This window comes from Myotis nattereri (assembly GCF_964212035.1).
Source record: "Myotis nattereri genome assembly, chromosome: 18".
In the NCBI taxonomy this organism is placed as follows: Eukaryota; Metazoa; Chordata; class Mammalia; order Chiroptera; family Vespertilionidae; genus Myotis; species Myotis nattereri.
In genome coordinates, this window is record NC_138093.1 from 20,750,118 (window position 1) to 20,771,553 (window position 21,436).

The 21,436-nt window shown below is 46.3% G+C and overlaps 2 protein-coding genes across 2 annotated transcripts in view; one reads left to right on the forward strand and one right to left on the reverse strand.

Annotated features, from left to right (window-relative positions):
- Positions 1 to 6,807, reverse strand: part of ASTN1 (astrotactin 1) — a 281,866-nt gene extending 275,059 nt beyond the window's left edge. The window contains exon 1 of the mRNA XM_081112186.1: positions 6,496 to 6,807. Coding sequence (XP_080968312.1) covers positions 6,496 to 6,778 — 283 coding nt within the window. The 5' untranslated portion in view covers positions 6,779 to 6,807. The remainder of the gene's footprint in view (positions 1 to 6,495) is intronic.
- A 6,228-nt stretch (positions 6,808 to 13,035) lies between these two features.
- BRINP2 (BMP/retinoic acid inducible neural specific 2) overlaps positions 13,036 to 21,436 on the forward strand; it is an 84,699-nt gene continuing 76,298 nt past the window's right edge. The window contains exon 1 of the mRNA XM_081112187.1: positions 13,036 to 13,780. The gene's annotated coding sequence lies outside the window, so the exon portion shown is untranslated. The remainder of the gene's footprint in view (positions 13,781 to 21,436) is intronic.

The window sequence follows — 21,436 nt, forward strand, 5'->3', positions numbered from 1 at the left end:
TTCAAAGGGATTCCTCTATCCAAATGAGGTGAGTGGGCGTTCCCTGTTCTAACGGTTGCCAGGACTCCTTTCATCCAATTAAGGCCTATGAAACAGTAACCGAGAGAAAGCCTTAAATGCGAACTGACCTGAGTCTGAGTGATGGGTCCCTCACCTGTTAGCTATGTGACCCTAAGTTACTCAACTTCTCGGACACTTCCTCTTCTCCTCCATCGGGATACGTGGAAAAGCCGGGAGCTGACACCGGATCTGTCTTCAACGCCTGTTCTTTTAACCACCACACTGGGCTGTTCCTTCCTTGTGGGGACGCACGACAGCTCTGCGGGCTGATTCATCTTCAGGAGGACCTTCTCCCATCAAACCCTGACACCCAGGCTCAACCCCAAGGCCGAGAGCAAGCGTGCCTCACTCAGCTTCACGCATGCGCACGCTCGGAATCGGGGGCTGAAGCGGGGGCGCAGCCCTTTCTCGTAGTAATAAGACGGTCAGTGATGTCCTGTCACAGCACAGAAGTCGCCCTCGCGTGTGGAGGCCACCCTGCAGGCCAGCCAGTGGTCTCCCAATCAAACGTGGCTCCAACACGGGAGTGGGCGCTGTTTTGAAAGCCAAGGTACAACACCGAGGTTGACACAGGAGACGTTCACTGTCTAACCCCGACAAACTTTTACATTCTCCTGAGAGGGGCAGCGGGCTTATGTATCTAAATATCTTAAACGCGAAATGAACAGTTCTCCTATGATGCTGTAGGGCAGCGGTTCTCAACCTGTGGATCGCGACCCCTTCGGCGGTCGAACGACCCTTTCACAGGGGTCGCCTAAGACCGTCCTGCATAGCAGATATTTACATGACGATTCATCACAGTAGCAACATGACAGTGATGAAGTAGCAACGAAAATAATGTTATGGTTGGGTCACAACATGCGGAACTGTATTTAAAGGGCCAGAAGGCTGCGAACCACTGCGTGGGGAGTTGTACAACACTGCGGAGGCAGAGGTGTGGGTTACCTCACTTAGCCCTGCCCGCCAGCTCACGTGCCACCAAGGACAGGCCCGGCCACGGGGCAGTGTTCGCGAGAAGCACGCCATGCCTCGACTGAAAATGTTCCGATTCAAAACACTTTACAACGATGTAGCCAAGCAAAGCACACCTGGGAAGTGGCATATGCCCCTAGCACGGCAGTTTGCCAACCTTACCTCCGAGGACAACAGGAGCCTCCGCCACACCCTCCTCCTTCCTCCGCAGCCCGCTCCGGATTACCCAACAAGATGGCGACCGTGATGCCGCAATGGCCGCTGGGAGTCGGCTGCACCGCGTCTGCGCCATCAGCCTCCCCACCTGGTTCTAAGGGGAGAACCACGCCCCACCCCACGGAGCCAGGTGCCATCCTCCCGCTCTCCTACCACAGGCTGATCTCCGTCCCCGCCATACACACGCCATTCCCGCCTACACGCCCACCACCATCCTGTACGCAGCTGTTTTCCATGATGTCAAATGGCTTCACCTTATCCCAAGCCAAACCAAATCAAATCTGCCTTTAATTCCGATCATCTATGTTGTTTAATCCACGCATAGAGCACAGAAGTGGACAAAGACGGCTTTGGAGGGAAGGGAAGGCTTCATAGAGATGTGACATGGGTGCAGGTTTAGAAGAAGAATGGATGACTGACTGCCAAGTGGAGAAGGCAGGGAAAGCATTCTGGGCAGAAGGAACAGCATGTGCAAAGCCTTGAGAGAGTCCTGAAAGGCCATAGCAGGCTTGCAGGAATAAGGCTGGAGAAGCTGGTTGCAGCTGGAAGAAGACCCTTGTCTGCCGCACTGAAGTGGCAGAACTTGATCCTGGAGAGAAAGGAAGCCAAAGGGTCTGATTTTGGTCAAGGGCCCTAGTCAAGCTCATGCCTTCATGGTGTCTAACCTAATCATGCAATTATCTCCTTCCTCAACCTTCCTATGCCACACAATCAGGTGTTCTTACTTGCAGCTCTTACAGCATCTCAGTCTGTGTTTCCACTGACTAGAGAAGACCAGAGGGTCGGAATCTTTTAGTTTTTTAATTAACTTCTGTCTTAATAGTGCCCAGCAAGTAAATGTGCAATAAATTCCCAGGATTGACTAATTCAGATTTTTTTCCAGGGGATACAAGCAAACTAGGTTCCAGAGATACAAGTAAGGAAAGCTCAAAATCTAAGTCACCACAGCCCTTACTATTGGCTATAAGTGGCAGGATCCAGGACCACAAAAGTTAACTTCAAAAGCAACTACACTTGAGTCTACATTCCATGAATTTGGATTCCTCTCCCTTTCTGCCCAGCTTTGCCCCACCACTCAAGAAGAGATTCACTCTAACTCCCTGCCCAGCTTTGCCCCACCACTCAAGAAGAGATTCACTCTAACTCCCCTGGGAATACTGGGCCAAAAGGAATAGGTACCAGCTCATCTCTGATTCTAATACCGCCCCCCCCTCCTCATGCCCATTGGCTGGGAGGGTGGTGGACAATCAATGCATTTAGCAAATGCATCTGGCTCTAAAGTAAGAGAGAGAGAGTCTGTTCCTGTGTATAAATGCCAAGTTGCAGGAGGTTACCATAGCAACTCCAGCAGGGTGCTGCAGTGGGCAGCTTTGCACAGAGGTGCAGGAAACCCATTCTTTAACATCTGGGCTTTTGCTGTGCACATTGGATCCTAATAGGCACATCATGGTTTTAGGCCTTAGCTTTGGGATTCTGAAAAAAAAAGGAAGTGGAATTTTGAATATTTGCTAGTCTAATCTCCCTTTTTTCATATACCACTCATGTCCCTTTCAACACAGTAAACACTGCATGTGAAGCCCAAAAAAGAGGCTCTTTAGAAACACATAACTCCCCATACTCATTCTTATGTACTATGATGAACAGATTGTACTTGCATATCAGCAGGACTTTGGCATGAAATTTACATCCACTGAATAACCAGCAATTGCACACTGTAATGAGCAGCATATCCACAATGTCTCCATTATTCCCAGTCAGTCCCTAGTTCTCATTATGTTATGAGTACATTTTAATGCAAAAATAAATAATGCCATCAAGAGCGTAGGTGTTCTTAATAGGGTTGCCTGAGCAGCACTCCAGGAACTGTAAACCAACTTTTCAAAGGTCAGACAATTTCAGAAATAGCTCTCCCACATGGGTGGGAAGTGAAGATTTACTCACCCACTTCTTGATGTGTTCAGTGTGAAGATATCTCTTGTGAAGAAAGAGCATGAGAAGATGTTGAACAACATTCTACTTGTAGCTCTAACCTACACGTGGCCATCAGGATGCCATACCCCTGCAAAGTGAGCCCCAGTTGGTAGGGCATTAAGTAGCTAAAACAGTCTCCTAAACATTTGCATTATTTGTTTTTGAATCTAGAGACTCACTTGTGGTTATCTCTGAATTCTCTCCTGGGCAAAATAAGAACGACTTACACCATCACTAAAGAAATGGACTGTATAGTAGAGAACTACACGTGCGCAGGGTGAGAGCTGCACGTGCATATGGAAAAGTGAAGGAAATTTTGGTTAAACGAAGTCACATGAATCTCTACAAAGGTGCTGCAGAGACCTTTGCAACTTGGGAGTGGAAAGGGGGTTGGGAATTAGAAGTGAGGTAGAGTTTCCAGTACCTGAAGGAGTTTCGTGGCCTAAGAAAATTAAAACAGGGGAGAACCAAGATGGCGGCATAGGTTAACGCCGGAGTTTGCTGCTTTGAACAACTACTTCAAAAGTGAAACTAAAAGACAGAACGGACATCACCCAAAACCACTGGAACGCTGGCTGAATGGAAGTCCTACAACTAGGAGGAAAGAGAAACGCATACGGACACTCAGAGGAGGCGCAGTGCTGAAGTCAAATTCTGAGGTGCGGAGTGCGCGCGCGGAGCGGGCTGGCGGCGGAGGGCGCGGTTGGCGTTTTCAATCGGGAGGGAGTCGCAGACTCTGAGCTCCAGATCCGGGCGAGTCTTTAGGGACCCAGACTCAAACGGGAGAAGAGGGACTGCCTGGCTTCGGTCAGAGCGAGTGCAGCTTTCTCTCCGAGCTTTGCAGCGGGTGCTGGGACTCAGAGAGGCAGAGCCCCTGGGGACAGGACTGAGAGCCGCCATCACTGCTCTCTCCGGCCCACCCTATTGATACTGTGCGACCCGCTCCGCCCAAGCCCTGCACAAAGGCATTTGCCGGATAGCCTCAGGCAAACGCCAGATTAGCACCTCCCTAGAGGACAGAAGTTCTCTCACTGCTGACACAGCTGATTCTCATAGCCACTTGGCCTGGAGGTCAAACCCTCCCTGGAATTAGCTACAAGATTTAACTATAAGACTGCGCACAAAGACCACTAGGGGGTGCACCAAGGAAGCATAACAAAATGCGGAGACAAAGAAACAGGACAAAATTGTCAATGGAAGATCTAGAGTTCAGAACCACACTTTTAAGGTCTCTCAAGAACTGTTTAGAAGCCGCCGATAAACTTAATGAGATCTACAAGAAAACTAATGAGACCCTCGATGTTATATTGGGGAATCAACTAGAAATTAAGCATACACTGACTGAAATAAAGAATATTATACAGACTCCCGACAGCAGAACAGAGGAGCGCAAGAATCAAGTCAATGATTTGAAATGCGAGGAAGCAAAAAACACCCAACCGGAAAAGCAAAATGAAAAAAGAATCCAAAAATGCGAGGATAGTGTAAGGAGCCTCTGGGACAGCTTCAGGCGTACCAACATCAGAATTATAGGGGTGCCAGAAGATGAGAGAGAGCAAGATATTAAAAACCTATTTGAAGAAATAATGACGGAAAACTTCCCTCACCTGGTGAAAGAAATGGACTTACAGGTCCAAGAAGCGCGGAGAACCCCAAACAAAAGGAATCCAAAGAGGACCACACCAAGACACATCATAATTAAAATGCCAAGAGCAAAAGATAAAGAGAGAATCTTAAAAACAGCAAGAGAAAGAAACTCAGTTACCTACAAGGGAATACCCATACGACTGTCAGCTGATTTCTCAACAGAAACTTTGCAGGCCAGAAGGGAGTGGCAAGAAATATTCAAAGTGATGAATACCAAGAACCTACAACCAAGATTACTTTATCCAGCAAAGCTATCATTCAGAATTGAAGGTCAGATAAAGAGCTTCACAGATAAGGAAAAGCTAAAGGAGTTCATCACCACCAAATCAGGATTATATGAAATGCTGAAAGGTATCCTTTAAGAAGAGGAAGAGGAAGAAAAAGGTAAAGATACAAATTATGAACAACAAATATGCATCTATCAACAAGTGAATCTAAGAATCAAGTGAATAAATAATCCGATGAACAGAATGAACTGGTGATTATAATAGAATGAGGGACATAGAAAGGGAATGGACTGACTATTCTTGGGGGGGAAAGGGGTGTGGGAGATGCGGGAAGAGACTGGACAAAAATCGTGCACCTATGGATGAGGACAGTGGGTGGGGAGTGAGGGCGGAGGGTGGGGCGGGAACTGGGAGGAGGGGAGTTATGGGGGGAAAAAAGAGGAACAAATGTAATAATTTGAACAATAAAGATTTAATTTAAAAAAAAAAAAAAAAAAAAAAAAAAAAAAAAAGAAAAAAAAAAAAAAAAAAAAAAAAAAAGAAAATTAAAACAGAGGCACCAAGAGAGATACGTAAACAGGCAAAGGAAGGAAGGAAAAGCCTCTTGCCCAGGCAGCCAGGTGTGCAGGAATGTCTAGGCCTATCTGAGGTGTCCTGGAGAATAAAGAGGATGCCAATATCAATGGCGTTCAGCTGGATGACTTCTTTACCCATGGAGTTGTGAGGTGGCATGGAGATGTGGACATGACTGTTATACAGGTAGGTATGAAGGTAGGACGTGCCAGGACGGACACCAGGGGTATGAGAAACTTGAGTGTTCTGAAGGAAGGCCAGAGAGTTTCAGTCAGTACCTGGTGACAGAAAGGAGCTCTCCATAAGTGAAGACCAGAGATCCAGCCGATACAAAGTGGCCTGCACATGCCTGGCAAGGTGACAAAGGGATGTCTGTCTCCTACTCCCCCAGGAAATGCTGCGGGTGGAGTGAGTATCCAAGGGGTGTGAAGGGAAGGACTGAGCTTGTGGCCAGGGAGTCCGGAGAAAGGCTTATGGTAGCTGTGCCGGTAGCGGCACACAAGTGCTGTCTGTCCATGTGCTCCTGAATGAGAGCTGGGAGGTCAGGGCTGGGAGAGGTTTCTGAGAGACTGACAACCTGTTCCTGTGAGTCAGGGCAGCTGAGGGAGGTTGAGGGCCCAGCGTCCAGGTAGGATGTGGGAAGAAGCCAGGTGCACTGAGGCGCTAGCCTGCAAGTGGGTGTGGAGAACGCTCGGTAGGGGGAGGATCCAGCGAGGTGGGAGTGGGGGAGGGGAGGTCGCCGGCCTGTGGGTGGGTAGAGCGAGCCAATGTGGGGGGTGGGGGTGCCCGGCCAGCGCCTCAGGCCGCCACGACGTTCCCCGGGACTCACCCAGCACGAAGTAGGGCAGCTCCGTGTTCTCCAGGTCGTCCACCACGACCATTTCTCCCGGGAAGTCGTTGCGCACCGAAAAGAGGAGCTTGGGCTCAGAGGCCGAGGGGCTGTGCATGATGCTCAGGTCGTTCTCGCGCAGGAAGGGCAGCGCCGACACCGTGATGCTTTTGAGCTTGCACTCCAGCTCCTTGGAGGGATCCGCGTCGCCCGCTGCCGTGGCCAGCACCACCGCCGGCCCCCAGCAGCAGGCGAGCAGGGCGCAGAGCCCGACTAAAGCCATCTTGAGCCGGGCGCCTTCCTCCCAGCGCCGCGAAGGTGGGGGAGGACGCGAGGCGAGCGGGGAGGGCGCGAGCGGGCGCGCGCGGGAGGCGGGGGCGGTCGGGAGGGGACGCGCCGCGGGGGAGCCCAGGTTTCCCCCACCGGAGGCGGCTTGCAGCGCGGGGCTTGGGCGCTGATGCCTGGAGAGCCCGCGTTCTTTGTTTCTCAGAGCGGCTAATCTGGAGAAGGGAAAAAGGAGGGGGAAGGAGAGGAGAAAACGGGAAGGAAGGACAGGGGGAGGAAGGGAGCCTGGGATTCTAGGAGAGCAAGTCAGTCCCCAGCAGGCTGCCCGTGCGCAAGCCTTTCTCCTCCTTTGCCTCCCTCAGGAGGAGCTGACTCTTGGCCATTAACTACCAGCAAGGCATTTTTAGAAATGGGTCTAAAATCTCCCCTCTAGCAGCATCATCCAGATGGCTGGGAAGGGCACAAACACGCAAGGTGCTTATTCAGAACAAGTGGTGGAGGTGGTGGTGGAGGTGGTGGTAGGAGGGGTTACCCCCAGTTATTTTGTGGATGTAGGTGGCCCCATTCTGTCTTGTTTAAACCACTAGTTGGACCTGTATACCGGATAGGCCGATGCTGGGATACACACACTGTGTATTTTTTACTCAACACTAACTTTGCGGAAATAGTTAAAGAAAATGTTAGTTATATAGATAAGTATAGATGGAGAGGTAGATATGAACAACAAAGAGCAAAGCCAATCTACTGCACACAGTGAGCAGGAGACCAGAACTTTCATTTGCAACTTCTCTCTGCCTCTTTGTTTCATTTCTGTTATAAATGTTATCCGTTATAACCAATATACTAGTAAAGATGACTTGGGGGGTGCTGTAATAAATGTTGAGCCTTTAATTTTAGAGAATCCAGTAAAGTGAATGGGATTGGAAGAACAGGAGACAAAGTTTCGAAGCACTCTGAACAAATGAGAAAAGAATAGAGGGATATCCTTGGGTAGGGCCAAGTCAAGCCCAGCCCAATCGAAGAGTGGAACGGAACAGGTGAAAACAACAACAACAAACATGCATATAAGTTTTGTTTCCATCAGGGCTGGGCAGTGTTGCCTTAAAGTAATGACCTTATGCAATAAACAGTGGTAGAAAATGACATTTATGTGTGCTGGAATCTGATCTCTAACAGAACTTTCACATGATAACCAACAACTTTTTGAAAGGTATGCCCCTCCACCATCATTGATTCAATGCTGACTTAAATACTAGTGATATAAGGCTGTTACAGGTAATTCTTACTCCATAGGAATTTTTTGGACCACACCCTTCAAAGAGGACCCCCATTTTAGAAACAATTTCATTCTTATTCTTCCTGGTATCAATTTATTGGCATATGTGAATGCATGACCTTAAAAAAAAAAAAAAAAAAAAAAAGCTTTGCCATATATTTAACAAAGTTACTCTAATTGATGGATGGGAATAGAGACAATGAGCCATGATTACCTCAAAAAAGAAAAAGAAAAACTTTACTGCAAGTCTGAATCTGTTGTATCTGGGAACTAACCCAGAGGTATATTACCATGTAGCATTGCAAGCTCCTGCAGAGCAGATTTATCAGCTAATGACCTTTCTAAAACTCTTCCTCATCTTCATTGTTCCCCAAGGAGGTAGTGAGGTAGAGAAAGACTCCATGATACCTTTCCCCTACTCTCACTAGCATAAAAAGTAATATTAAACCTAGTTCTACAAGATTTATCATTGAAAAATTAGGGTAAATGCCAGGAAAACACACACTTATTCCTAAAATGTGAGAAATAGTGAGAAATTGCCAGGTCACCTATTAATCCAGTCTTTTGTTTAACACATGAGGAAATTGAGGCCAGTGAAATAATTGGGTGATTTACCCAAGATCAATCTGCTGAGAAGGGGTAGCGATAACTCATATTTTTTCCTTAGTACTCTTTCCACTATGTGGCTATGGTAGAGCATCCATGAATTATCATTGGGGTCTGTGGGTGATCATAACTCATTCAGTAAACATATGCAAACGTACCATATGCTGGGCATTAGGCTAGGCATGGACAAATACTAGGGGGGAAAAATCTCTGCTTTTGAGTAGCATGTAATCAATTTTTTTGAAATCTCTCTAATTTTCTGAAGTGTCTTGAATCATTTTAGAAAACCCAAGTGAACCATTTGGGGTCGATTTTCTGATAAATTGATTTTAGTATTCTGTGCTTATCTATAGTTATTTGTACATGCTTATTGACATTTATAAAAAAATAGTACATGGCCATTTTTAAATGTATACGTAGTTGGAATTTGGTGTCTAAGCCTTTGTATACCTCTTTCTCTATGGAATGACTGAGCAAGAAAACTGTACAAATTAAAAGAGATAGTATTTTGCCTGAGCACTGGATTCCTGTAAACTTGGATACAATATCATACAATGTCACATGGCCTCCATTTAGGGAATTAAATACCTACAGATAGGGGAGAGTTTGAAGTTCATAGAAACCAGCCCATCTGCACAGTGTAATGTCTTAAGTTTAAATGGGACTAGAAGTTTGTATGCATCTCAATCATTACCTTTGTGTATAGCAAACACGATGTAGTGAAACCACAGACTTGGATTCAAGTTTCAACTATGTAATTTGCTTATTTGGAGGTGAGCCTGGACCAATCTCATCTTTAATGTTCTCATCAATAAAATGAGGTCAGTGAACTCTGCCCATCACATATGCTACAGATACTTTAAGTGCAAGTGTTTATATTCACTAAGACACTATAAAATATCAAGGTAAGGTTCTGTTATCCCCAATCCAGACTTTTCTCCTGAGATCCATCTTCCTATATGTAAGTATCAGTGGCCTTGCTCCTTGACTCATAATAGCTTCCAAATGCTTCCCCTGCTATTAGCCTATTCTTCACATAGCTGCCAGGTTATCTTCATGAAATCTTGCTTTCATCATGCCATTGTAAAAATTTTCCCCCCTATGGGAATAAGTTCAAGCATGGTTTAGAAATTTAAAAACTCTTGCAAATCTCATACTATGTATTCTCTTAGATTTATTGCTTATTACGCTGTCCTTCCCTCCTCCCCACAACAACACACATACACAACCCAATCAAATTAAAGCCCATTTTTGCTTTTCTCGTGCATTTTGTCTACCTGGAATGCACCGCTCTGTGTTCCCTAGATCTTCCCATCCATGCAGACCAATACCCAGATTCTTTTATGCAGTGAGACCTTCCATCACTTCCTTTGCTCATAGCTCCTCTCACAGAGGACTTAGACACACACACACACACACACACACACACACATCCTTAGGAGCCAAGGACCATTTCCTGAGTCAATGTGCTCAATATTCTTATTAGCAAAATAGAAACAATGATACCTATTTTTTAGAATAGATGTATATATATCTACACTAATAAAAGAGAAACATGCAAATTGGTGTCACACTGCTATGCCCACCAGCCAATCAGAGTGACTATGCAAATCAACCCAACAAAGATGGTGGTTAATTTGCATACACAGGCGCAGAGCAAAGACTGAAGGCTGAAGACTGAAGACTGAAGAGGCTTGGCTTCTCCGCTGCGGCCAGACCAAAGGCCTGGGTCCCAGGTGCCGGAGGAAAACCGGTGCCAGCAGCCAGGGGAAGGAAGGCCTATTGCACGAATCTTTGTGCAACTGGCTTCTAATATATATATATATATATATATATATATATATATATATATATATATTCTGACACATTTGAGGCATTTAGTTGGTGCTCAACATGATAGCTTTTACCATTATCCCCTCATTCAGTTACTTCAAAAATAATGTAGTCTTCAGAATCTTCTTTGTGAGATTTTGTTCCCTTTTAGTAGCCAAAAGCAAATTAAGTGATTTACACTCTTAGCTATATATGCCGGATAATGATTGCATGTGTCTACCAAAAGACATGTACAGGAACATTTATAGCAGGTTTGCTCATAATAGACAAAAAATGTAAACAATCCAAATATGCATCAATTGGAGAATAAATTCATGTAATATAGTCATGTAACAAAATATAGCACAGCAATAAAAAAATAAACATGTAATTACATGGATGAGTCTCACGGACATAATGATAAATGAAAGAAATCAGGCCATAAGAGTAAAAGTGTATAGCTCCAAGATTCTATATTTATGAAATTCAAGGAGAGGTAACATTAATCTTGGAAGTTGGAAATCAAAATAGTGGTTATCACTTGGGGAGAGAGGTTTTGACTAAGAAGGGCAGGACAAACTTCTTTGAGTGCTGGAAATTACGTGGGTAGTGTTCCAAAGGATACATGTTTAGGCAAAATATCATCAAACTGTACACATGTGGAATTTAATGTATATTATACCACATTAGATTTTTTTAGAGGGCTTAGGACTCCATAGGAGAAGAAAGTACAAGTTTTTCTTTTTTCAAGTTGTTTTCTCGTCTCCCAATTTCACCCCCTTTCCTTCTTCCTTAGAGATCTCGGAAAATTTAACTTTCTTTCCATTGAAATTGATAACAATTTGTTCAACTACTCTTTCCCTTTAATCACTCCCTTCTCCAATTTTAGGAGAGTTTCCACACATAATGTCTTAGCTCCTGGGACAAGTTCAGGGGGTCTCTGTCACTAAGAAGCACAGGAGTAAATAATTCAGCAGTTGGACAGCAACAGATGTAGCCTGTCACTGATTCACTTGGATAGTTTATCCAGGACAAGAGTTGGGGACCCTCTAGGACCACCTCTCTCTAACACATTTTGTAGCTTAGACAAACATATACCTACAGGATGGAGAAGGACACTCAAACCTGTATAAGATACACAGGGGATAATATAGGTGAAAGTGATGGATCATTGGGACTAAGGCTGTGTATTTTTGGAATATTTCGAATTTACCCCCATTCATTCAGAACACCTGGTTCCTTGATGCTTTTTGGCTAACCCTGGTTTATATTATTTTGACATCCATTAAGCCTCTGCATTCCTTTATTTTTTCCAGTTTTTTAAATAAAATAATCTTTGCTGTTGCTCTTCATTCTAGAAACTAAACCAAAATACTTCTCTCCCTCCCTGTGTGTTCTCTCTATATTTCTCCCACCACATTGACTTACTGTGAAACCCCCAAATTCCTTTGCCAGCCCCAAACCTTAGCTCTTCTGTTGAACTGCAGTTTTCTTCAACTATTAGTGTACCTTTTCTTGCCAATATTTAGTGTAGTATGCTAGTTAGCTGGACGTAATTCAGTTTTGCTTCCTCATTAGGACATCGAGGATATATTTCACACTCTTTGATTGAAAGTTAATATTTTCTTCTCTCTTTCTCTCTCTCTCTCTCTCTCTCTCTCTCTCTCTCTCTCTCTCTCTCTCTCTCCAGTGCTCTCTCTCTCTCCCCTCCCCCACTCTCAATTCACAGGCTCAGCTATACCACCTGCTTCACAGAAACAAGGCTGGGCCTGTTCTGAATCTCTGGTCCCCCTTTAAAAACCAAATGGAAGTTCACATTCCCTCTTCCTTACACTCACTGACGTGAAAGGAGACACACAGAAGGAAAACAGCGCAGGCAGAACAATTCCCTCTTTTGGAAGCAGGGCATCCCCCACACCCCTTAATTTCGCCCCAGAATTTTTCTTCCCCTTCACAATCCTGGTTTGGGGACAGAATGTTTCTAGATTTAGCTGTTCAAAGTCTCTCTCTCTCTCTCTCTCTCTCTCTCTCTCTCTCTCTCTCTCACACACACACACACACACACACACACACACACACACGGGGGGTGGGGCTCATTTCTAATTAATTCCGGACCAAGAGGCTAAAATACACAAACAACTAAATAAAACCTCAAATTAGAAAGAGAATGACTCAAATGGGTCCCTATTTCTGGGAATTCTAGTTAAGCAAACAAAATGGTCTGGGATAAATTATTATTGTAACTCAGGAAGATGAGAAGAAAACCTAATTAGCTCCCAAGCTTCTCCCCGTTCCTCAGCCTGCATAGGCTCTCCGACACCCAGCCCAAGCCCTCCTCACCCACACCAAAAAGTCCCTGCGGCTGGGCCGGGAGGGTTAACAGAGCTGGTGCCCGGCCTGGCGCGGACCAAAGGAGATAGCGGGGAGACTCCGAGCCCACCCCCTGCCAAGCCGCCAGCCAATGGGCGCCCGTGGGGACGATGGCGCTGTGTCCCATTGGCTGCCAACCTACGTGCATAAGAGAGAGAGAGGCAGGCCGGGCAGCATTGTTATCTTAAGACACTCATCTGGTGTCTGAGTCTGCAGGTGACGCTGCTTAGGTGCGGAGCGGGAGTCAGAGCAGGGGCTCGCGGCTGCAGCCCGGACTGGACTACGCCCGCCTCAGAAGCTGCTGGCGGGGCTGGGGCAGCGATTCCCCTGCGCCTGAGCATCCCGTTCGCACTGGCCCGGGTTTGGGCACCTGCCGTGCGGTGCGAGCTCAGGGACAGGTCTGCGGGCAGCAGAGCGAGCGCTGAAGCCGGCGAAACGGGCTTTGCCCATGTGCTAGGCAGTGATTTCGGGCAAGAGAGCAAGAGGGTGAATCCCTTTAGAGTTGCCAGGAAGGCGAGATCTTGGGTTCCTCTTCGGTGGACAGACAGGGGACTCTCCAGGTTTGCTGTTGCACTTTCCTTCCCTCTCCCACCCGCGTGCGCTGAAGCCCACTTCCAACCTGCTTTGGGTGCCAGGGATCCAGGCTGCTTAGCGGAAGGCAGCCGGCAAGTGGTCTAGCGGAGGCAGCAGCGGCGGAGGCAAAGCCCAGAGCAAGAGAATTTGAAAAAAGACTTCCTTTCCCTCTCACATGCTGAAGGAGAGGCATTCGCGTTTCCCCAAATGAGAAAGCCACAAGAAATCATGAAGTAGAAACTTCGGAAAGCTGCCACTGGAGATGTTGCCCAAAAACCTGGAATCTTTTAGGAGTCTCCTCCCAGTCGGTGGACATTTGGGGAGCAGCTGATACAGCCAGGAGGGCTCTTGCAAGGATCCAAGGTAACAGTGCAGGGTTCGGGTGGTTTTCCTCTGTCCCTTTTTCCTTGCCCTTTCTGCTATGTTCTTGGTAAGGGGATCATTTGCCCCCTTACTACCCTGTTGCCCTGTAGCCTGGCAGTTGCAGGCAGAAGGAATGATCCCATCTGGTAGTTTCTGTCTGGTGGAGCTGAGCGATACAATTTAGGGTTTAGCTAGAGATGGCCCTGTTACTGCTTCCTGGTGTGCATGACTGACACCCGCTTGGGCACGCTGCCTGACCTATATTGCTTTTGCCTGGGCTAAGTCCTCAAAGTTAGTGCAACTCCCATTAGCTTCAGAAAATTCAACCGTGCTGCATAATTGCAGAAAATGCCCAGGACTTCTGCCTGCTGAGCTGAGACTGTACGTGGTTCACTATGTTTGAGAAGGACCCCAAAGAGCTGAGGCCATGCTACGTGATACATCTATACTCACATGTTCCTAGAGCTCAGTGACATGCCTGTAGAGTCCTGTCTCTTCCTCCCATGCACATACAACTAAGAAAAAAAATTCTGAGGAGTGAGCCCCGTGGGCTGCAAATAGTCTCCCCAGGGTGGTGGCAGGAGCCCATTGATTGAGTTGAGCCTGGCTGCACATTGGAAGGAGGGGTGTGCTGACATTATCTAGCCATCTCTCTCCCTGGTTCTGTGATCACCTGAGTACACAGTCTAATGCTTCGTGTGTGTGTGTGTGTGTGTGTGTGTGTGTGTATGTGTGTGTCTGTGCTCACAGCTGTATGCAGGAAGCGGGTTGCCAACAGAAAAAACATGCATGTGCAGCTTGCTGCCCAGGCCCCAGGCTGAGGGTTCCTTTCTAGTAGGAGCCTGAACTTGGGAGCTGCTGTTCCAGCCCAGAGGAGTTTCCTCCTCACCAAGCAGTCCCAATGCCTGGTACATATTTATCCAGGATATATAGACCTAAGCCAAGTATTATCGAATAATCAAGCTAATGCACTGTAACGTGATTGAACAGACCCCTCTGTAAAGAACTGTGTGTGCACTCTTCCTAGCCTGGAAGCCCATGCCCTAAGCAGGAAGAAATGTTTTGTGAAAAGGGGAGCAACTAAAACAGGCCTGCTTATAGCTGGGTAATCTGGGCCTTCTCCTGCAGGGACAATAATATGTCAGCATAGACCCATCAGCAGATTGAAAGGCATGTTGTCAGTCAAGTATTTCTGCCTCTGTCCTTCTCCAGACATGGGTATGTGGAAGTAATACTCTCTGATCAGGCTCTCTAGAATGCATGCAATGCCAGTATTAACCAAGCAGCTCAAGTATTTCACAGAATCCCCTGGGGGGCAGTCTGATGACATCAGGCAACAGCGAAGGGATGCTGAAGTTGGTGTTTTCTTTTTTGACTTCACACAGTTGTGGGTATGTTATTTGTTTAAGGCAGGACTCTCAGAGTTCCCGCTCAGCCAGAGTAAGATGCTTTGCAGCATTGGGGGCATGACCAAGCAATGCTATCACAGTGTTCCGAGATTTTTACCAGTGTCACTGCTGCTGCTACTTTGGGGAAAGATGCATGCTTTGCTTCTTGAGGAGGGATATGATTTGGGTAGGTGCAGAGCATGGATACTGTGAGATGTTTGAGGAAAAGGTAGCAAATGTCAGACCAGGGTCTTCCCTGATGAGGGAGGCTGCCTCAAAGGGTTTGACAGCTGAGCTGCAGGCATGTAGAAGACAGAAGCATCCCTGACTCTGGCCTCTCCTTCCTCACCAAACAAGGGGCCAGCTTGTCACCCAGAATGGGGTGATGTGTGCTGCAGTGTGGGCACAACAGGAGGAGAGAAGGGAATGGCTGGGGAGGGAGGAGGGTTCCTGCTCTGTTAGCACTAGGCCACTCTCAAGGATGGAAGCATCTTCTCCTATCTGGCTCTTAAAGATCATCCTCTGGGTGTTTCTGGCCTCCTAACAGGTTGTTTACTGAGCAAGGCCAGAGGGCAAAGAACAACCCTGCGTCATCATCTCCTTCTGATCCCCAGGCTAGCCACTGGGGAGCTTCACATCAAAGAGATCCCCTCCAGGGACAGGGACTGTGCTCCAAAATCCCTCCCCTGCTCACAAACAAGAGGTAATCTGGAGGGACTGAGACATCTATGTGGGCACTTTCTGCTGACTGGGATGCTTAGAGTTGAGGTTTCCTGGTTAATGGCTTGTTTTCCCCACTGTGCAGTGTATTTTTGGCAATTCAAGTATTTCTCTTAAATAAGACCTTGTCTAAATTTTGTAATGGCATCCTTTTCCAATGGGCTGGGGGCATGGCAGGGAGCTCATCTAATTAATCCTCACATGCCTTATTGTCTCATTGATCTTTGATTACCTAAGAAGTAGAACTAGAATGATTTTAGCCCCCTTTTTGGAAAAGCAAGGGCAAAGGACCTCAGGAAGATGAACCAACTGCTCTTACTCAGGGAAATTAAGGGAACCTATGGGGTAGGGTGTGGGTCTCATCACTGCTAAACCAATCTCAGGCTCCATGACTCCTCCTAAGTAAGGACTGGCTTAATCTCATGCCTGTGATCTGATTCATTTTTTTTTTTCCTGAACTCTACAAGAATGGGAGGTTGCAGTGACATACACCTTGTCCTCTAGCCCTGGACTAAAGGCTTTGAGGGGTAAAAGTCTTAAAATAACCTTGCCTTTGCCCTCAATGATCTTACAGTCTAGTTAGGAAAACAGGCTTACATCTGGGAAAAGGTAAATGGCCTTATACATTCTAAGCAGCAGTTCAATACAAGAGATTTGAGAGGCTGACCTAATTAATCTAGGATTGATTGGTCCAGATAATGAGAGCTATCAGTATTGCAAGGAGGGACCATTGTGCTACGCCAGGGGGACTGGGGTGGGATTTGTTTGAAGAGGGAGAAATGGGGAAAGGACGCTAGCTGACAGGGATGCTAAGGGCAGCACAAGCTGAAAGCCTGGAAACATCAGGCTTGTGTGATTCCATGGGGTTTGCCACTTCCCCACTTGTATCATAGGAAGACCATACACTTGGGTTAATTATTTGAAGCACATAATGGGCTAGAGCAGTGGTTCTCAACCTTCTGGCCCTTTAAATACAGTTCCTCATGTTGTGACCCAACCATAAAATCATTCGTTGCTACTTCATAACTGTAATGTTGCTGCTGTTATAAATTGTAATGTAAATATCTGATATGCAGGATGGTCTTAGGCGACCCCTGTGAAAGGGTCGTTCGACCGCCGAAGGGGTAGCGACCCACAGGTTGAGAACCGCTGGCCTAGCGGAAGCTGTCCTTGGGCCAGGCAGAGGACTGAAATGTTGGATATCTCATCAGCCATTGAAATTTACCTAGCCTTCCACCCACTCTGGAGCCTAAGTCATACATTCTGGGAAAAGAGAACTCAAGGTCAGAGAGCTAATCAACACCATATCACAAAAACTGGATGAAGACATTGGGGGACAGCAGGCTGATTTCAAGAGAACATGAGAAAATATTTTCATATTTTTAGAATCAGGCTCCCCTAAGAGAAAACCCTGCTTTTCCTCCATTTCCTGTTTCCCCACCCAAAAGTCCCTGTTGGGGTTTACTTAGAGCCAGCAAAATACCAAAGCCTTTAGGCATTTCACATTGAGCAGATTTTCAATCTTAAGATTCTTGAGCATGCCCATGTACATAACCTCTTGTCTCCCCTCCTCTTTCCCTTTTAATAAAACATATGCTGTAGCAGTCACAAAGGAGGCAGCCACAAAAAAGCAGAAGGGGTGGGTGCAGGATTGCCTGCAGCTGTACCACCGAGTACTGTGACTGCTCAGCTGAGCAGCAGAGGGGAGAGGCAGTCTGCCAACCAGGGCAGGGCCAAGGAAGGGCCAAGGGCTGCAGACCACCAGGAGATGGCTGTGACCAGCCAGCCACACTCATTTGCTCCAACACTGCGCCTGATCTCCTCGGAAGAAAGGTCAAGGCAAAGCATAGGTCCCTTGAGACACAACTACCCTATTCATTGGTCTGCACTGGGTTTGGAGACATCCATTCACCCTGCAGGTCCCTGGTTGCTTGGGTGGCCCTATTTCAGCAAGGAGAGTGAATGACTTGCCTAAAGTCTCATCCTATTTGCTCTCAGGTCCAGAGGAAAATGCCCAAGAACCCAGTGTGTTTGATTGCTTAGTCCCCGAGTTCGCCCTGGGGACAAGTCCTGAGGGATATGTACTTTCTCTTGAAAATCCTGCCCTTGGCCTTGTTGTCACCTTTCTTTCCAGCGTGAAATGACCCTGCAGCTGAATGGTGAGGCCACTGCCTTTTTTCTTTATTCTTTGCAAGTGTCCATGCCCATGTTTGGGGCTAAGATAGAGGTCCAGGCCCATGTGCCTGTGGTTAGTGATTGTGGTTAAAGCCTCTTCTCTTTGGGAGCGAAGACTGTCAGCTCAGTTATGCTTCAGACTGGGGGCTGCAGAGGGCAGGTCTCACCTGACCAATTAGGATGCAGTTTGATCTCTCTTGCAATTGTCACTCTGTCTTGAGGATGGGAATAAAGTTGAGTACTGAGATGACAGTGTGGAATCTTTACAGCCAGTTCCATCATTCCTTTTATGGACGCTCACATGAAATGCACATATTTGGGGAGTGCTGGATTGAACAGAGGGTGTGGCAATCTGATAGCCCCCAAGACTGAGCCCTAGCCTGCAGCGGGCTACCAACAAACTAGCCACCAGCCACGTGTAGAGGATGACAACTTAAATGTGTGCTCTAAGTGTAAAACACATGACGAATTTTGAAGACTTAGTATTAAAAAAAGATAATAAAATATTTGATCAGTAATTTTAAAATATTGATTACATGTAAAAATGATTGAGTTAAATAAAGTATATAAAGGTTAGCTTCATCCATCTCTTTTTACTCCTTAATGAGGGCTACTAGAAAAGTTGAATCATATATGTGGCTCGCATCATATTTCTTTTCAACAGCGCTGGTGTAGGCCCTGCAGAGGCATGAGACAGGAGGAGCCAGAGACTTGAGAACAGAGATCATGGAGGGAGGGGTGACAAGCAGCTCGGGCCTCTGGGCATATGTTTCTGAAGTCTAAGGGGAAGGAGGGCACAGGTGGCTTACATTGGTTTAAACTTGAGGGACCTCCTCAACTGACTCATCCCACCTAAAGCATTTGAGAAGCATTGAAGCTGTCACTTCACATGCAAACAGTTAGCAGGTAGGCTGCCAGTAATTTTATCCTTATATTTTTGAGTTTCTGCCTGACAGTAGAAATAACCAAATAAATTATCTTTAGGATTTCACTCCAAAGTGTGAGGAGACAATAGCTGGGATCAGCTGGGTGCACTTGATTTTCCAATCCCTTTCTTCCTTGTCATCTTGGCCACATTATTATCTCTCTTTCTGAGAGCTTTCTTCAAGCCAGACATGTAGATAGTGTATGTGTGTGTGTGTGTGTGTGTGTGTGTGTGTGTGTGTGTTGGGGTGAGGGAAAGGGAAGAAACAAAAGACACGCTGTGTTCAAGATTCTTTTGTGGGCCTATGAGTAAGAAGAATGGGAGAAGACACCCTGATTGAATTCCACTTAATAATTACAGATTTGAACTTCATCATTCACTCATTGTTATTTCTCATTGCAATAAGGTTTGGCCACAACCTGCACTCCTTTTTTCGCAGCATTCCTCCATTTAAAAAATGTTTTACAAGCTTTCTCTCACCTGATTCTCACAACACCCCTGTGGAGTGGATGATATCTCCATGCAAAGTTTTCCATGATCTGCCCCCAAACATCTTTATAACAGAATCCTACTCTCTGTATGCACTTCATTCAGTCTTGCTTAATCAAACTGGTCCACTTAGCGTACTTCAATGTTAACTATGTAAAGTGGGAATCATTACCTCTCTGAGCCTGTGCTTCATCATCTATAAATAAACAATATCATGCCTCATCTTTCAAAGAGTTGTTCTCAATATTAAATGAGATAAAATATATATGGTGGCAAGCACAGTTCCAGGTGCATGGTAGATGCTCAAAAAAAAAAATGTCAGCTTCCTTTCTTACCCAAGGTCTTGACTTTGATATGGCCAAGATGAAAATGTCCAAAGGTGAACTCATTATGCATCAACTTCACACATAAAACGACTCCCTTTTCCAAGTTCCCTTCTTTGGTTAATGGCACAACCAAACCCCCAGAGACATTATTAAGAAATAGGGGTTGTCCTGGGCCCTACTTTCTCTCACAAGTCCCCTCTACCCCCCCCAAAAAATGCAACCAATCCCCAGGATCTTACACAGCTCACCTCCCAGTGGTTTCTCAAAGCCAACCCCCTCCCCCTGCCACTCTCTTTGTCAGGTTCTCGTCCCTTCTCACCTGGACTTTCCCAATAATTGGTCTCCCAGTTCCTTCCCTTGAAGGCCAGCCGGGCCAGCCTCCCCCTTGCACTGGTAATGGTAAATTTGATTATGCTTCTCCCTTTATTGTAATTCTTCAATGTAATTATTGTCAGAATAAAATTCCACTTTCTTAGCATGGCCAACAGATCCTTCATGAGCTGGTCTAATAGCCTCTTCTTGCATCTCTCCACTTCCCCTCCCCCCTTCCCCTCTGCACCTGAGACAGGGGCAGCTCCCTCAGCACCCCAAGGCTGTGGGTGGGCTGTGCTGCTTTTCTGCAGAACCCCGCCCTCTTTTCTGTTCCCTGAGAGTTCCTGAGCATCAAAGTTCTAAAGATGACCTCCTCTGTGAAGGTTTCCCTGAGACTCAGGGAAAGAACTAATTGCCTCCTCCTCTGTACTCCTACACATCTGCCGTAACTCAGTTTTTGCACTGTACCCACCACACTGTAATGATTTGTTTATGTGGTTATCTTCTTCCTCAGAGGCAGGCTTGGGATCGGGTGGTAAGACAGATTTCTCAGGAAATATTTATTCAGTATATTATTACAAATATGTGCCAGGAACTCTTCTTAGGCACGGGGGGGTTCAGCAGTGAAGAACAGATAAAAGCCCTGCCATCGAGTTGCTCACATTCTAGAAGAAAGCTAGGATGATAATCACAATAATGATCATTACTAACATTGCTGATGAGAGCTAACATTTTAATAGTACTTATGTGCTAGGCATGGTTCTGAAAGCTTTTATATACATCAACTCACTTCACCGAATGATCCTGTAATTCCCATTTTAATAAATCCTATATTCTCATTTTATAGATGGTGAATTGGAGGCCCAGAGAGGTTAAAGCATTTGTCCAAGGTCACACAGCTAGTAAGTGAGTAGCTGGCATACTTACCCAGTTTAGATCTTGAGTTCATACTGCCTATTGCTATGGTATCCAGAAAACAAATGAACATGTAAACAAAGAAATCAATGGCGAGTGTTTCAGGTACTGATAATGAAGATTATTAAAAAAGAGTAGGAGAGGGTGGCTGAGGTGATCAGGAAAGGCTTCCTTAGGAGGGGACTTTTAACTGAGGCCTGATTTGTCACTCAAGGAAGTAGAAATCCCAGGGTGGGTGCAGTCTGGGATGTAAGGAAGAGAAACTGTACTCTGTGTCACCTAGGCTCCAGCGGCCCTGACCTCGGCCCCTCACCATTGGAGGTATCAGACTTGGTCCCTGGTGGTCTTGGGGAATAGCACACTGTCTGAATGTCCCCATGCCTCTCCCCAATCAGACCACCTGTTC